The sequence below is a fragment of the Populus alba genome, chromosome 16 (assembly GCF_005239225.2).
Source record: "Populus alba chromosome 16, ASM523922v2, whole genome shotgun sequence".
In the NCBI taxonomy this organism is placed as follows: domain Eukaryota; kingdom Viridiplantae; phylum Streptophyta; class Magnoliopsida; order Malpighiales; family Salicaceae; genus Populus; species Populus alba.
The window spans coordinates 3,344,303-3,363,353 of record NC_133299.1 but is presented as its reverse complement, the minus strand read 5'-3'; the positions used below and the strand labels follow the sequence as shown (position 1 = coordinate 3,363,353).

The window sequence follows — 19,051 nt, the reverse complement described above, 5'->3', positions numbered from 1 at the left end:
GCATTTTGTCATGAAAAGTTATTTAAAAAACAATTATAACTACACTATCAAACAATTTGTTTCTGTATTTTAAAATCGTTTTTGAAAAAACTAATTTTTTTTAAATTTTTTATTAACTTTAAATTAATATATTTTTAATGTTTTCAAATCATTTTAACGTGCTGATATCAAAAATAATTTTTTAAAAATAAAAAAAATTATTGATATGCATTTTAGCACAAAAAATTATTTAAAAAGCAACCACAACACCAAACAAACTCACTTTAATTTTCATCTAAGAGTGTTGTTAATCTAATTAATTGCAGTAATTTTTTTTTTTATAGGAGATCATATTTACTTGTAGGTGATTAGATTTTGATCCTCTAAGTTACTCGTCTGAGTTACTTGAGGATTATGGGATCCAAGACTGTAGGCAGGAGAAAGAAGAAAAAGATGTAGAAAAATATTTGGGATTTCTGCATATTCGAGGTAGAGTTAGAAGGGCTCATTTTATTTTTATCATTGATAAAATTAATGGAAGGTTAGCTGATTAGAAGGGTAAATTGTTGAACGAAACATGAAGGGTTTCTCTGGCAAAATATATCTTGAAAGCTATGTCTATTTACCTTATGCAGAACATGTGATTGCCTAATGCTACATGCATGCAAATTGATAAAAATGCCAGGCAATTTATTTGGGGTAACAAGGAGACGGGAGGGAGCTGTAAATTTGATTAATTGGAATATGGTTTGGAAAAATTCAATTACTGTAACTTATACCCCTCAACTTGGGTATAGCGTTGGTTAGTGAAGCTTAATGCTATGGAAAAGGTCAAGCACTTAATTGGGCTCATCTTCCATGGCTGTTCATCAAGAAACACACTTCGATTTAGGAGGAGGTTAACGGACAATAAAGTATGTCCTCGCTGACAACTTGCTATTGAGGATACTTGGCGTTGTGTTAGGGATTGCAGAAGAGCTTGGGAGGTTTGGCAAGAACTTGGTTTCATTAGAGCAACTAATTTTCTTGGTGGGAACATTGTTGACTGGATTATTCAGCTAGAGAATTCAGACCAGAGTCATCTGTTTCTTTCAGCTTTATGGTAGATTTAGAGGCAGAGAAATTGTTTTGCTTTCAGAAACCACCATGAAGGTAATGTTTGGTCGAGGAGGAATATTTGGATTTACTGCATTTGCAGGTGTTGCTTGCAACCTACTTCCAAAGTTATTAGCCATTGTTGAAGGACTGGAGCTAGCTTGGGATCGAGAATATCGTAAGATAATGTTATTAGATTGTTATCTGCAGATCAAGTGAGTTTCCATAAGTACAACATGGTCTTTGTTTTTGAGATTAGAGAATTACAGGGACTGAATTGTCAGAATTGAGCATATATTTAGAGAGAGGCTAAGTTTTGTGTTGGTTTTACGACAAAGCTTGCAGCTTCCTGTGATTATGATTTGACGATCTGGGATTAGGTTCCATCATATCATGGGGATTAGCCTCCCTGGAGCTGTTTAGTCCTTTTTTCCCCTTTGTTTCCACCGTAACAAAAAAAATAAAAAAAGGTGAATTATGTTGCAGCTTCCTGGTGTTGATTTTATTCTTTAATTTCAGACACCAATTTTTTTCTTTCAAATTCATCCTTAAAAATTACTTTAAATGGAATTTTGTTCCAATAGTTTATTTTAATTAGCTTATTATAGGGTTCTTGGCGAGTCAAACAAATGTTCCTAATAGAATTGATTAAAAAATCAAAGTTTTGGACCAATTGAGGACTAAAAGAATTCAGCCTTTTTTTTCTTCTTTTTTTTGTTATACATGAGGTGCATATTTTTAAATTTCAGTCCTCAATTTTTTTTTTAATTTTTCATGTTTGATCTTCTTTTTAATTTCAATCCTTGTTTGAATATGGTAGATCGAACACATCAAGCCAACATCAACATGATTTTATTTGAAAACAAGGCCATGCAAGGGCTAAATAGTGGGGTCAAGTCAAATTAATAAGAGTATGAGAAACTATACTACTAAATTATTTTGTTACAATTAGATTTTTATCTTTATTTATTCAAAAAAATATTCAAGTATAATTAAATAAAAGAAATTAAATAGAATGATGTGGCACAAAATTGTGTTTGTCTTAAGGTTTTTGTTGATAACTCTTTTTATAATTTATTGACATGTGATTATTGATTAATTTAATAAATGCTAGCAGTTTTCAATTCACAATTGAAATTTTTTCACTTTATTTTTAAAAATCTTAACAGCACCTATATATTTTTTTACATTAAAATTAAATTTTGATTATATTCATAGCGGAAACCGGGGCCCTCAAACCAGTGCAATTTACGTAGTAAGTGTTTTTTGGAAAACAAATTGCTATCTTGAATTTCAAAACTTTGCAAATCAACCATTTCTTGTTTTAAAATTAGTATTTTTTTTATATAAAAAAAAACTGAAAAAACCTCCTGTAATCATTGTCGACCCCATGCAATAAGACTTCCTTCTCCATTTCCAATGCAAGCGACAAACAACAGGCGCATTAATAAAATGAAAGAAAGATGGTAAGAAAAGAAAAGATTGTTTCTTCGTCTACACAATCGATTGCTTTCTAAAATCCAAAAACAAAATCACATCAATAAATAAAACCAGGGAAAATAAACAATACAACACGATCAAATCAATCTTTTTTTAAGAAATTTACAGGCAAACCACCAACCACCCTTTTAAAATGTCTTGTATTGTCTGACTATTGAGTGATTGATTATCAGTAAAGTTTTCCTCTAGCTCCGTTTGAGTGCAACCGCTACATGTCATTGTCAGATCCATCATCCCCGCTCGACTCCCTCTTAACGTAACCGAACCGTATCGATTTCCTTATCTTCTTTTCACATTTCCCAATATGTCCCATGATTCCAATCTTTGTATTAATTGTTTTTATTAATCTAACCCTTTCTCTTTCACTCTCAAAGTCTCTGTCTTCCCTTCTCTGTTTGGCTGAAATTTGTACATTCTTCCCTTTCCTGGGTTTCTTTCTTGAATTTGGTTTATCGGGTTTTCTTAGTTTTTGGGTTTGTTTTTCAAGTGGATTTTGCTATTTATTTGGTGGTGATATTGAGACCCTTCTGTTTGTTTTGTAGTATGTGGTTGAGTTGTTCGTTTTTCTTCCTTTCATTTGAGTGTTCTTAGGGCTTGGTTATTGAGAACTCATTTGGCTAGCTTGGCTGGTGGCAGTCTGGAATTTGAAGATTCTGTGTTTCCTTGTTGAGACAGGACAGGACAGGACACGATCAAAAAGGTTGGACTTTGTTACGTAAAAGCATCTCCTTATTTTGTGATAACCAGTTTGTTAAGGATTGCATCCCTTTACTCTATTTACTCTACTGTCTCTATATTGCTATCCAGACTGAGGAGAGACAAATTCAATTCTTTTATTGTCCTTTTAATTCTCCTTAGAATCATCTCTTGCCATATAGTTCCTTCACAATTGTGAAATTTGATACCTGGTGACCATCTATTGTAGTTGCTTCATCTCTGTTTCTTACAAGCTAATTTTTTTTTTGAGCTTTGACAAAAGAAGGCCCCCAATTACATAACTTCTTTTTTCTTTTGGTTTTAGCCAAGATATGGATATAAGCAATGAGGCCAATGTTGATCATTTCAAAATTGGACCTTCATCAATCATTGGTAGGACAATTGCTTTCAGAGTTCTATTCTGCAATTCAATCTCACATTTTAGGCATAAAATCTTTCATGTGCTGTTGAATTACATTTATAGATTTGGTGACTTCGTGGCACCTATGTTTTCATGGTTTCATCCAAGGAATCCACAAGGGATATTGGTCATGATGATGATAATTGCATTTTTATTGAAACGATATACTAATGTTAAGTTGAGGGCAGAAACAGCCTACAGGAGGAAATTTTGGAGGAATATGATGAGAACTGCGTTGACATATGAGGAGTGGTCTCATGCTGCTAAGATGCTCGATAAAGAGACCCCAAAGATGCATGAATGTGATCTTTACGATGAAGAACTGGTCAGGAACAAGCTTCAAGAGCTTCGCCACCGTCGCCAAGAGGGATGTCTTAGAGATATAATCTTCTGTATGAGAGCTGATCTTGTAAGAAACCTCGGAAATATGTGCAACCCTGAGCTTCACAAGGATAGGCTTCAAGTGCCCAAGCTCATAAAGGAATATATTGATGAGGTCTCAACTCAGTTAAGAATGGTTTGTGACTCCGATTCAGAGGAGCTTTCATTGGAAGAAAAGCTTGCTTTCATGCATGAAACAAGACATGCTTTTGGGAGAACAGCATTGCTTCTGAGTGGAGGTGCTTCTCTTGGAGCCTTTCATGTGGGTGTGGTGAAAACACTGGTGGAGCATAAGCTTGTGCCCCGTATAGTTGCTGGTTCTAGTGTTGGGTCCATTATGTGTGCAGTTGTTGCCACCAGGTCATGGCCAGAGCTGCAAAGTTTTTTTGAGGATTCCTGGCACTCATTGCAGTTTTTTGATCAATTGGGTGGAATTTTCACTGTTGTTAAGAGGGTCATGAGACAAGGAGTTGTTCATGAAATCCGGCAGTTGCAATGGATGTTAAGGAATCTTACAAGTAATCTTACATTTCAAGAAGCTTATGACATGACAGGTCGAATTCTTGGGATCACAGTTTGCTCACCCAGGAAGCACGAGCCCCCTAGATGCCTTAATTACCTGACTTCCCCTCATGTCGTTATATGGAGTGCAGTCACTGCTTCTTGTGCCTTTCCTGGTCTTTTTGAAGCTCAGGAACTAATGGCAAAGGACAGGAGTGGAGAAATTGTGCCTTATCACCCACCTTTTAATCTGGATCCTGAGGAGGGATCAGGCGCACCAATGCGTAGGTGGAGGGATGGTAGCCTAGAGATTGATTTGCCAATGATACAATTGAAAGAACTATTCAATGTCAATCATTTTATTGTTAGTCAGGCAAATCCTCACATCGCTCCATTGTTGAGACTGAAGGATATAGTGAGGGCATATGGAGGTAGCTTTGCTGCCAAGGTATGCAGACATTGCTTCAAACTTACATTTTATGCTGCCTTAATTGCTATTGGTACATGTTTATTATCATGTCTGTCATTGAATGTCGAAAGCCTTCCCAAGATGCTCGCTTTTCTTTTTCGTCGCTGGGTTTTCCCAGGGTTGTTAATTTACATCAGAAATGCTTACGTTTGGTTCCCTTGCCTGGATGGTGTATGAGGAAAAAGTTTTCCGCCAATTTAAATTATTTGGACCAATGTCTTACGGATTTTAACACTCCAGCTCATCATTATCATTAGTTATCTTCTTTGAATTTCATATAAAGCTATTCTATTCAGAGGCTGGCTAAAACTCTTCATAAATCACATGTGAACTATTTGTACAGCTGCATATAACAGATTTAAGTAGTGTGGCCATGTTTGCTTTGCAGTGGTTTAAGATCTCGCAACTAGTGATTGAACTGAAGGAAGAGGGATTAGCGTTTCAATTGGGGTTGGTTGAATACGTGCTAGGGAATGCAGAGGATTGACTTCTTTCCTCAACTACATGTGTTCTTTGTTGGTGTAGAGTTAATGGTTCTAGATGTAGGTTTTGATTATGACATATATAACAATGCAATACATGTAGCTTTCATGATCCTCCAAGGGGGTAGCTTTTACAAACATAAGGTGTGCTAGCATGGAGATACTTCAGTTATAATGCTTGTTTCTTAGCCCTTGCTTGAAGTTGAGTGCTTTTGTTTCATATGTTTTGGCTTTGTCTTTTACAGTTCCGATGAAATGAAAATAACTCATTTTGGTGTTTAACTTTGTAGCTTGCTCATCTCACTGAGATGGAGGTAAAACATAGGTGCAATCAGGTATTGGAACTTGGTTTTCCATTAGGTGGACTTGCCAAGCTTTTTGCGCAAGATTGGGAGGGTGATGTCACTGTTGTTAATACTGCCACTCTCGCTCAGGTACATGTCAAATAAAGGCTTTACACTTTAGTAAGGTGGCTGTTTTAAATAATGATAAAAAAAATTAAATTGGGACCTGGAATTGAGGTGTTTATATAAGTTTCTAAAAGGAATGATGAAATCGAAAGTTCATCAGTCTGGACATTTCTGATTCAATTCTGCACAACGTACAGCATGTGAATTACTTAACATTTTTCTCCAGCCCGTTGTTTAAAAGAAAAATAAAAGAACAAAACAAAACAGTTACTCCAAGTAAATTAAATGACAATCTCTCTCATGGTGACCGACCGGCTGCTTGAATTCAATTCTTGTTTATCATGCAGTACTTAAAAATTATACAGAACCCAACTCATGTGGAACTTCAAAAGGCATCCAACCAAGGCAGAAGGTGCACGTGGGAGAAGCTTTCTGCCATAAAAGCTAATTGTGGCATTGAGCTTGCTCTTGATGAGTGCGTGGCTGTTCTGAACCACATGCGTAGACTCAAAAGGAGTGCTGAGAGGGCTGCTGCTGCTTCTCATGGCCAAGCAAGCTCTGCGAGCTCATTGAAATTTAGTGCATCAAAAAGAATTCCTTCTTGGAATTGCATTGCTCGAGAAAACTCAACAGGCTCACTTGAAGAAGACCTCCTTGTTGACGTTGCTTCCACATTCCATCAAGGAGTTGGTGTGGCTGCAGGAACTTCTACTGGTAGGAGTTTGAGAACCCAACGTAACCTACATCATGATGGAAGTGATAGTGAATCGGAGAGTGTAGATTTGAATTCTTGGACAAGATCTGGTGGGCCTTTGATGAGGACTCCTTCTGCAAATAAGTTCACTGACTTTGTCCAAAGTCTGGATGTGGATTCTGAGCTCACCAAAGGTCTCGTGTGTCATCCTAACTCTCCTGGTGCTCAGATGGGAGACAGGGATTTATATAATCAGATCTCCAGATTGTCAACTCCAGATAGAAATTCAGAAAGTGAATTCAACCCGAGAGATTTTAGCAATAGAATTTCTACAGGTGGTTCTAGCATTACAGTCACCGAAGGAGATCTTTTGCAGCATGAAAGAATCCTTAATGGGTTTGTCCTGAATGTTGTGAAGAAAGAGGACATGGTGCTATCCAATAGGGTCCACGATAAGGAAAATCACAATAGTGAAGTTCCTGAATGTGTTCAGCTTGATTGTCCTGAAAAGGACATGGATGCTAGCTCAGTATCGGACTCTGCTGCCGATGACGATGATGATCCCTCCCCAACAAATCCCTTGCATAGAACAGCTTCTACTCTTAGTCACACAGATGATCCTGTCATTCTGGATGTTCAGGAGAAGCATGTCGTGGATGGTTAACTTTGAGTAACTTTTTCATTACCCTACCAAACCATTGAGTGGAGTCGATCGATTCCCAGGTTACTATTAATCAAAGGTTTGCCCAGTCACAGGTGGAGTAGAAAATTGATTTTCAGACAAAATACTTAGAAGTGAATTATAAAGAGCAGTTCAAAGCAATCTGCAAGCATCAAGATGTTGCTGTAGTATACTAAATCTTGCACATGCTGTGCCTCAATTGTAATCCTCACACGTTTAAGCAAATGATAAGGTTTTTGTCTACCTCTTCCTCTCCTCTCCCTCTCTCTCAAAGCATTCATACATGAATGTGTGCACACTTGTGTGTCATAAACACCATGAAGTTTATTATGCTGTGAGAGCCCCTTCCTACCTTTGTTAACTGGCCATGACATGCATCTTGCCAGTTGAGTCCATTAGCTTGTTTAGTTGCCTTAAACGTGATCGCTCTTTGCAACATCAATGCTAATGATCGGGTTTAGTCAATGGACAAAGGAACATAGTTATTAAACCTGTAAATTTGTGACTTGAAATCAAATTTAGTTCGAGTTTCAATTTAAATTGATTTTAATATTGATTTTGCTAAGCTCGAGTGACCTGATAGATTTACATATTAACATGTAATCTTATTAAACTAGTCAAATCTAGTTGACTAGGTTAACATCAAGGATTTTCTTTTAAAAAAGATTTGATCTAATAACTAACAACTTGACCTGAATCCAGGCCTTCATAATGAATCTTTCAATCTCATGGTATTGTTTACTTGTTGGATAATCTGGATTTGTTAGTTATAATTTCTTTTTTGTAGTTTCTTGAAATTAGTTGATATAAAAAACAATATACTAATCCCTTGATCAATGTTAACCATCCTCGACCTAGTAATTTCTTATTCTAAAATTGTTTTCTTTCCTTGAAATTTCCTATTGTACCCACTTTTGTTCTCTTTTTATGTTTTTGAAAATAGAAGCACGAAAATAAATTGAAAAACAACACAAAATTGATAGATTGCTTAAAAAAGAGACACCAAGTTTCTTGACTCATTAAAAAGATTAAGTATATAGTTTCTGATTGATTAATTAATTTAATCAAACCACATGGAGTAGGTTATAAATAACTCCTGCTCAGGTCACACATTGAATTTGGTCAGTCTCTGGATATTTTATGTATCATGTCTGCTAGTTGCCCAATTTCAAAAAGCCCTCACAGGGATTTATCTTGTGAAAAGCTTGTTTTGAGACAAATAGCATCTTGAAAGTATGGTTGTGGTTATTTTTTAAAGTATTTTTTATTTAAAAATATATCAAAATAATATTTTTTTTTATTTTTTAAAAATCATTTTTGATATTATCGTATTAAAATGATCTAAAAATACTAAAAACATATTATTTTAAAGCAAAAATAAATAATAAAAATTAAATTTTTTTCAAAAATATTTTTGAAACGCAAAGACTATAACGAGAAAATTAAGGTTTTTGATCTTGATGGGTTAACCTTTTTTTGTGGATTGTTGTCTTCATAGAAATATTTTCTTGGTGCTTTGGGAGTCATAGTTCTTTTGTTTTTTTTTGTAAATTGTCAAGCCGACCATAGTATAAAAAGTAATATATGTTTTTTCAACTTCTTTATGATGCTTTTAGGATTCATATTTTCTCTCTAATTTAAATTTTTTAATTTTTAAGTAAAAATTATTTTTTTAAAAAATACTCTACATCACAGTACCAACCACATGTTAAAATCAGAAGTATATAAAAAACTTATTCTACGTTGAGGCACAGCCTCTATTATAAATAAAAATATTTTCAAGAGCACTAAATATAAACCTAACACTGTGATACATATCAACTAACAAGTATGATCCAAATCATTGAAGGAGGAAACTACAATAAAAATAAATAAAAATAAATAAAAAAAGGAAGAAACACCATTTTTCCTCAAACCTTTATGCACGTCCAATAACTTTCTGACTAAGGCGGAGGAAAAAAGAAGGAAGAATGTTTTGGTGATCCTTGGTTTTCACGTTTCATTCATTGACTACTATATTATTAATAATATGATGCATTCATCCACTTTCCGGATCATTATTATTTTTTATTTTAAAATATATTAAAATAATAAATATATATTTTTTTTAAAAAATATTTTTAATATAACATATCAAAACAATCTAAAAAGATATTCATTTTTTTCAAAGATACAATGTCACCGCAAACACAAACACTACCTTATGTTTTTTGAAATGTGGTGTGGTTAAGTGTGATAACTTTTTTATGTGAGACCCGCTTCCAAAAAAATGAATTTAAATAAAAAATTATGAAAAAAAAAACATGGTATAACTGGAAAAACAAACACTATCTTAAGTTTTTGAAAACATCATAACGTTGAGTGTGATAACTTTTTTCTATGAGACTCATATAAAAAAACAAGTAAAACCATGTGAAACTTGCTTTTGAATGTGATGTTTTATGTATTAAATGAGTTGTACATAGAAAAAAAATCTTGACTTGAAAATATATATATCTTGAAATATGCTATTTCTAATACCTTAAATTACATTCTCTTTATTTCTATTTTTTTTTTAAGATTTAGAAACAATTAGTTTTCCTTTTCTTTTGTATTTTATACATGTGAAAATAGTTTTTGCTTAGTAAATACAAAATCAACAGCCAAATGACACCACTGAAGACAAAATTATTTGAAAGGACTATATGACTAGAATATGGAGCTATCATAGTTGTTATGCTTCCATTGGAAAAAAATGAATGGACCACATTAAAAGAATTTGAAAGTATAAGGACTCTTGAACTAATTATTAAATTTGATTTCGCCTTGCGGATCTTTGAAATTTAATTTGAGTTGATTTTTTTAAAAAAAATCAAAATAAATATTATTTATTTAAGTATATCAACCCCTAATTCGATTAATTTTTTTATTTTTATATAGAAAAATATCATTAATCTACAATGTTATGTGGGCAAACCAAAACCCTAAAAAGGATTTGATTTGATAACTACTGTTAGAACATTAATCGTCGAAGGCACGTAGGAAAAGGAAAGGAGTGGATATCAACAAAGTCAAAACGAAAAATAAAAATTACCCTTTCCCTCTCATTCAATGCATCTTATACCACAAACAATACTGAGTGCTTGTGGTCCAATGATGCCCACTGAGTTTACACGACGAAATAACTCATATCGTGTGCTGCCACAACCCTAAATAAAAGAAAGAGACAGAATAAAACAAAAGGAAGGGCAAAGATATTTTATATAAAAATTATATGTTTTTTCTATTTATTATGGACTAAACTATTTTATCATCATCCCCATCTCAATGTTATTATCATTATTATTTTTATTATTAATATTATTATCATCGTTATTATTATTATCTTCGTGACAATGATGGTCTTAATTTTTACTATCATATCAACATTACCACAATCATTTTTATTGTTTTTAATATTATTTTAAAAATAAATTTTATCATAGTCACTATGTTTATTATAAATGTATTAAGAATTTTAATTTTTTAATTTATTATTATTTTTTCAAATACAACATTAAAATTTCAATTCATTCATTTTTATTTCCAACATTTTATTAACAATAACAAAACATTCACTGTATATATTTTTTTTGTTATGTTTATTATTATAGTCCAACTATATGTTTAAAAAAAATTAATTTTTTCTAGTTTTAAATTAATATTTTTTATTTTTTAATGTGATAATATCAAAAAAAATTAATATATTCCTAATAAAAAAATATTTTAAAAACCAACTTTTATCTTACTCCAAAAATACTCTTAATTTATTTATAAACACAAAAAATTCCGTGTGCCCAACTGTTTCCGTGTGCCTGTGTCAGTCGGCGCCAAAAGTGCGATCAATCTCTGCCGTAATTGTGGAACTGTTTTTGTCAACTTTCCAACCTCCTCCTACTTGGGTTTCCTCCCCACCTATATATATATATATATATATATATATATTAATTAAGTAATATACTAAAAGGCGTGGGGAAACTACTGTAGCTTCCCCACGCCTTTAACTTATTCTATTATTAATATATTATATTAATATAATTATTATATTATATTATATTACAACATATATTAACTGTCTTCTTTCTTCTTCTTCTTCTTCTTTTTTTTTTAATTTTTTTGTTTTTTTTAATAATTTTTTTTATTTAGTTTGTTAATGTTAATTTTTTTATTTAGATATCAAACTTTTATGATACAGATCTTGGGTTTGATAGCTTAACCTGGTTTGGCGGGTTAACTCGAATTTTTTTTTTCTTTTTAATTAATTTTTTTGTTTAATTTAGTTTGTTAATGTTAAATTTCTTTCTATTTAATTATGACTTTCATGACACGTATCTCGGACTTGACAGGTTAACTTAGTTTGACGGTTAACCCAGTTAATTCTAGGTAAACCCGTCAAATTTTTTTTTCTATTTAGTTATCAAACTTTCATGACGCGGATCCAGGGTTTGATGGCTTAACCTGGTTTGACAGGTTAACACGATTTTTTTTCTTTTTAATTAATTTTTTTTGTTTAGTTTAGTTTATTAATGTTAAATTTCTTTCTATTTAATTATCAGACTTTCATGACATGTATCCCGGGCTTGATAGGTTAACTTGGTTTGACAGGTTAACCCTGTTAATTCCGGGTTTATCAAACTTTTATGACACGGATCTCAGATTTGACGGGTTAACATAGTTTGAAAGGTTAACCCAATTAATTCAATTTTTTTTTCTTTTTCTTCATTAGTTTTTTTTTTTCTATTGGTTTTTTTTATTTGGTTTTTTTTCTTTTTAATTAATCTATTTAATTATCACGTTTTTATAACACGATCTTATAGTTAGACCCACATCCGATGCTCTTGGATCCGGTGTTGCAACCAGACTCATTTAAACTTAAGTCGTGTAAGTTTAATATTATTATTAATATTATAAATATTACTCTAGGGTCAAATGTTGCAGCCAAACCCAAGATTTTTTGGTATAACTTTGAAGAAAAACCTAATAATTTTAAATCTTATTTTTTTTAAATACTTTTTATGTAAACAAATTAATCCGTGATATCGCGCGGGTCATGTAACTGGTGTGTATATATATATATATATATATATATAGGATGTCGCTTGCATTTCCTCCTCCGGCCAATCTCATAAATATGTCAAGTTTGAAGGCTTATGGTTACACTGTGGGCCACCCTCTTTATTTCTGACCTAATTTCAATCGCACCGGGAACCTATCACGGGATTTGTGGTAATCGATCTTCATCACGGATTATTATATAAAAAAACTTCTCGAGTTTTAATTTCTATGGATGCAAAGTGAGAGTGATTTCAAATCATAGCGGTTAAGCTTGATTACGCTTTTATGTTAAAACTTGTCATTCAAAGTTTGATCCATGCTACGTCAGGTTTAAATAATATATATATATATATATATATATATTTCGTTCATGAAACTCGTAACATGATTAACACGATTAAATCTAATTAGCTTAATTTTTTCAAAAAAATTATAAAATAAAATGATATTATTTTAATTGATATGATAACCTTGTCTAGATGAATACCCAAATTAGACGTGACAAATATACTTATAAATGTTCTAGGAAAATTGGGATATTGTACTTGAATTTAGAAGTTAGTCTGTCGCTAGAAAGATTGAATTTCTTCAAAACTAATCTTTTCACAAAAAAGGTGAGAGGGGGATAGAATTTATGGATCCGATGATAAAAGATGGATAATTTGGGAGCACCCATTTCAGCAGCAGATGACATCTTTCTTCTTGATTTTATTTGTCCAAAAATATTACCAGCGGCATATTCTATGGACCTAAACTTCAATGGAGGACCTAATTGAAATAACAATTACCCAGATGATAGAATTGCAAGAGTTTAAACTTTAAAAAGACTAGTTTGAAATTAGGTTAACATTTAGGGAGAGATTCGTAATCGACTAGTTTTAGGCCTTGAAGTTTTGAGTTAATATGCTTTCACTTGACTTCTTCTTTTTTTTTTTGGTTCGACAGTGCGCCACAATATTGTATTAAAGAATCACAACGTCAACAACACGAAATGTTCTCATTTGAGGGTAGCTTGGAAAACCAAGTTATATAGACACTAATATGGATGGGCACATAAATATCAAGTATCTATTACACGTTTCAAATAGGTTCATTCCAAGATCCAAAGTGAAGGCATTAAAAGAAGTATTGAATGGACTAATTATACAAGTTTTGGTCAAAATTAAATTTAGGGATCCTTTGGAGTATTAAGAGAAGGCTTTTGCACATTTAATCCATTTGCAAGAAGGACTCAATCCACCCTTATTTGGGTCATGGAGTTTTGACAACAACGTTGCTAATTTTGTATCAATTTCGGCCAACTTTGCTTTGTGTGTTAAGTTCCTAAAATTTATACACGTAATGAAAATAATAAATTTAAAATAATATTTAGAAGTCTTTAAGATTCTGTTAGATAGATTTAGAGTTTTTTAGGGATTTATTATCTGAAGATCTGATCTTCTCCGACTTTGAATAATTATTTAAATGTTGGATTGTTATAAATCACAAGTCATCTAATTGTCTGACCTCCAACAGTAATTCACTAAAATTACTAGTGAGAAATCTCCTATATTCCTATTTAGAAGAGAAGGATTACTATGCGTAGAGTGCTAGATCTCTATTATGTGACTTGTATAGTTTTTTTTGTCTAATAGACAACCTCTTAAAAATAAAAAGCATAACTTTATATTTGCCCTTTAAATAATATCTATATATTATTTAAGAATAAATTTAAAAATTTAATCAATCAATTCCTTACTTGATTATTCTAAGATTAGAATTGTAATCCCTAAATTAAATATATTCTACTGCTTAGTTTCTAAAATTATTTTCAATCAAGTCACACTTGATTAATTATCCTAGTTTAATTTATGACGAATAGTTTTTAATGTGTGTGACTCATTAGATTCCTAATATATTGGCCCAAATATAACTTATAGTTCTAAATTAATAAAATTAAGTAAATCAAACAATTTAATTTATTATTAATTCAATAATTGATTAATTTATATTTGAAGATCAAGTGCACCGTCTAACAAATGTGTCATGATCCCCAAGTATTAGGAAAATCCTAAGTAGTCTGACTTAACATTTCAGTGAATGGTTTCTTAGTGTAATTATTATCCTTTCATCAATAATATTCTGATTTAACTATTTTAGCATGAAATGTGTTTGCAATGTTAAATCATATTTGTCTGCAACATTATAGTCATTGATACTTTGAATAAGTTTTGAAACTCTTTTCAAATCTCATTCCGCTTTGCATAAGGATTTAACAATCAATAGTATTTGAGAGCATGTGAAACATTTTTCATAAGTGAAGAATTAATTAACTTCGTGGCATCATTCGACTTCATTGCATTGCAATAGTGATGGTATCCTGAGACATGTTTTTATTGTGTTACACTTCTATTATATTTCTTTCAGCTTTTCGAGATAAAATTTTAATCTTGATTATAAATTGTATGACCACATGATTACAAGATTTGTATAACATATTAACTTTTTTCACCTTTGTTGATTGTCAATACAAGTCTTTGAAAAGAGTGAAGAGAAATTAAAAGGATGCTAAGAACTTAAGAAAGACATCTGATTTTTCCTTCTTTTTTCCGACAGAAATGAAAGACTTGGTAACTTGGAAAGCTTCCATGCAATTGCCATTTAGACAGGGTGTTGTCAAAGTTTAGTTTCAGATGCCCGACTTGTAACTTCTGTCCATGAAATGAATCTCCATGCAAGCATCTTTTTTCTTTCTTCGCTTTTTCCCTTTTTTACGCTCAAGTCATTACCTTTTTTTTTAAAAAAAAAATATTATTTTGCTAGGAGAAATAAAAATGATACAAATATCTTTCTTTTCCTTAAAATTTAAAATTTTTAATTCCCTCTTTACTGATTCTCCCCTTTTCTTATATTTATCTCCCTCGTATATTATAAAAATTGATAATTATATCTGGAAAAAGACAAGAAAAAAACTAATTATTGTGTTGGGGATTGCGGAGCTCATTCCATCTTAGGGTTTTTATTAGAAGAAGAAAATAAAGGTGGGCAATATTTTATTTTCCCTTTCATGATTCTTGAATTTGCTCAATGGTAGATCATCTTTGAAATTTATAGGAAGTAACTACTTTCTGCATTCATCTTGAAGAAAAATATAGATCTAGAGAGGATAAAACTCTCGATCCATCAAAAATTATAAAAATATTTTTATTTAATTAAGATAAATTTAAAAAATAAATAACAGGATATCACTAATTATTTTTCAAGAAACATCCTGGATAAACTTACAGAGTTATTGTTGAAAATATCAATTTCGTTGCATTTACAAGTCTCTTGTATTACGTAGCGCAATAGCATGGTCAAAACTCATACCCTGCTTTCTTCTGAATTATTGCTTAAATAACTGGAAACTTCTTCGGTCCGCTGTATGCTTTTGAAATTCTAGGTTATCATCATCCATTGAAACAGAAAAAAAAAAAAAAAAGTCATGACAACATCTTCCCGGAAAATTAACTCACAAAATCAACCTCACAAATATAATTCAATTGTGACGAAGATGGATTTTGAAGGTTCAATTGTTTGTAATGTTTAAAACAAAGAAATAATCACCCAGAAGGTGGTTAGGGAATCAATTAACTCCTAATCTAACACCTGAACTAGACAAAATAATTTCGTAAGCTAGCTAAGTGAACATGTCCTTGTTACTTATTTCTGAATCACTAATTTCTGAATCACTAAAACCATCCCGGAAATTTCTAACTTAGGAGAAGCAGATAAGATCTCCTTCAAGTAGAGTTTGATATTGTGTTAGCAGGTGATTTTTTTTTTTCTGGTAAGTATTTCTAAATAATTTTTTTATTTTTATATTAACATATCAAAATGATCCAAAAACATAAAAAATAATTACAAGCAAAAAGTATTTAATTTTTTGTCAAATAATATTTGGGTCGTGTTCCTAAACATTACCAGATCTAATCTGAATTAAAATTTTAATTAAATCAAAGGAGACATTAACCCATTTAAATTTATTCAAGATTTTTATCAAATATTTAATGATTTTATTGACCAGTTTAAACCTAGTCAAATCAATATCTTAAAAAAACAAAATATTTTTATTTTAATGAGAATAATTAATTCAAATTAATCTGACAAGTTATAGATTAACGTGAAAAAATCAACAAATCAAACTCCTTTTCAGATTAGTGGATATGTTAAGTCTGAAAACTATGATGTTCCCATAGGTTTGAAGCAAACCATTCACACCCATGAATCTTACAAGAGCAACAAGAAAACAAGGGGATCGGTACAAAAATCGTAAAGGGAAATAACTTTCAAGTAGAAAAGAAAGACACTCTTTTTCGGTTCCCTTTGCTGTGATTTCCAAGACATGGAAGGCAGGTCCCATAATCAGCAAATCATATTATAACAAATACTAAAAAATATCAGTACTGTATTGTATGCTTTGAGTGTTTTCAGTGTGAATCATAGTGATGCTTAACGAGAAAGAGTTCGTTAGTTCTTGTGATAAATTATGAGTTATTTATAATTTATTATTTTTTAATGATATGCATGGCGTGTTAATTATAAATTACTAAATTGTTTGTTATCAATAGATATAATTTCTCTATCATTGCGCTGGATTGGTACAAGTGACGTTGAGTTTGTTTTCCATAAATATTATTATTTGTATTAAAAATATTATTATTTGTATTACAAATATTATTGTTTGTATTATAATTAATATTATTAATATAATAATTAATAAAATTGAAAATCATATTATTAATATTGAAAAATAACTATAGATTTGATTTGAAGGGTAAAATTAAAAATTATTATTATTATTACTATCATTAATCAATTTGAAAAAAAAATTTATTACTATTGAAGAAAAACCATAAATTTCATTTGAAGGGATTAAAAACTATAAGAACTTGGATCATACGAGTTTATTATTATTATTATTAAATTTTGAAAAAAAAAATATTATTACTTTAGAAAAAAAAAACATAGATTTAATTTGAAGGATAAAATCAATTATTTTTGTTGTTGTTGTTAACTTGGATCTGACATCCTCTTCTAGATCCAAATAACTTGGGGTTGTGAGTCTTGCAACTCTGCTAGGCGTAGGGAAATGCTCTAGGGTTCAAGCGATGCAATCAACCCAAGATTCTTGGGCCTGTCCTTGCAAACCAATCTAAAGCTCTTGAGTTTTAATTTTTTATATATATTTTTTATTCCAAAAACAAGCTGACACACGGTGTAGCACAAGTTGTCTATCTAGTCTCCTATCTAATAGTTTATTTTTTTTTAAGTATTAACATTAAAAAAAAAAACACACATAAAGAAAATTATTGTTCACAAACAAAAATACTATTAGCTTTAGTAGTGAAACTATTTTTGTACTCTTGATTGAGCAAAAATAATGCCTTAAGTTAGATGATAATTCAATCTTTTCAATGGATTATTAGATCAATAGTATTTTAATTTTTTAATTTTAGAAAATATAAGAGATATTTTTGCCGTTGGAATCGGGGGAAAAAAAAAACAAGGCATGGGTTTATAGGCCTTTTCATCTTTTCATGTAGTTTTCTTTTCTTTTTTTTTTTGAATTCATTGAGGGTATTTTTATCTTTTTATATTGAATAATTAAATTTATACATTCAAAAAGTTGTTGGCTCGTGATCACCATATGTCAGGGTATGAGAGACGTCTACGACCTTTAAATGGCGCATGTAATGTCTTCTGGTGACTAAGCCTAACCTTCCATCGTGTATTTGAAAATGTCATCATGTCTTCTTTTTTATGGTGCGACGCGTGTCAGGGTTGGATGAACAATTTGTCATCGGTGGCCACTTTTTTCTTCTTCTGTTCTCCCTCCTCCCTAAAAAAATACATGTTTGTCATTTTTATTTTTTGTATTTTAATTTTAGTCATTATTTTTTTATTTCTATTTTTTTTCTTGGCTTTTTTTTTTTTATAAGTTTTTGTTTGTTTTTAATTTAGTCCTTGAATTACAACTTATCATGTATTATTTTTTTTTCTTTCAATTTTATCTTTATTCTTTCAATTTTTATTTTTTCCTTGGATTTTTTATTAAAGTTTTATTAGTTTTTAATTGCACAATTCAATCTAAGTTCATAGTGTATTGTTTTTCAAAAAAAAAAAAAAATTTATGGTACAAGTGACGTTGAGTTTGTTTTCCATAAATATTATTATTTGTCTTACAAATATTAATGTTTGTATTATAATTAATATTATTAATATAATAATTAATAAAATTGAAAACCATATTATTAATATTGAAAAATAACTATAGATTTGATTTGAAGGGTAAAATTAAAAATTATTATTATTATTATTATTAGTATCATTAATCAATTTGAAAAAAAAATTATTACTTTTGAAGAAAAACCATAAATTTCATTTGAAGGGATTAAAAACTATAAGTACTTGGATCATACGAGTTTATTATTATTATTATTATTAAATTTTGAAAAAAAATATTATTACTATAAAAGAACTATAAATTTTATTTGAAGAGATTAAATACTATAAAAACTTGGGCAAGATACGTTTTATATTATTATTAATATTATTATATTCATTAATAGTATTAAATTTGAAAAAAATATTATTACTTTAGAAAAAAAACATAGATTTGATTTGAATGGTAAAATCAATTATTATTG

General features: G+C 30.6%; 1 protein-coding gene across 1 annotated transcript; it reads left to right on the top strand.

Annotated features, from left to right (window-relative positions):
* The first annotated feature begins 2,586 nt into the window (after positions 1-2,586).
* LOC118031934 (triacylglycerol lipase SDP1) lies at positions 2,587-7,553 on the top strand. The gene is made up of 4 exons (XM_035036444.2): positions 2,587-3,274; positions 3,596-5,021; positions 5,815-5,958; positions 6,282-7,553. The coding sequence occupies exons 2-4, from the start codon at positions 3,603-3,605 to the stop codon at positions 7,290-7,292; spliced, it is 2,574 nt and encodes an 857-aa protein (XP_034892335.1). The 5' UTR covers positions 2,587-3,274; positions 3,596-3,602; the 3' UTR covers positions 7,293-7,553.
* Positions 7,554-19,051: the final 11,498 nt, after the last annotated feature.

Excerpts from the sequence above, each read along its gene's own strand:
- LOC118031934 (XM_035036444.2), top strand. The coding sequence starts at position 3,603 with ATGGATATAAGCAATGAGGCCAATGTTGATCATTTCAAAATTGGACCT. Across the intron at positions 5,022-5,814 it reads GAGGTAGCTTTGCTGCCAAG|CTTGCTCATCTCACTGAGAT; the intron begins GTATGCAGACAT and ends TTAACTTTGTAG. Across the intron at positions 5,959-6,281 it reads ATACTGCCACTCTCGCTCAG|TACTTAAAAATTATACAGAA; the intron begins GTACATGTCAAA and ends TTTATCATGCAG.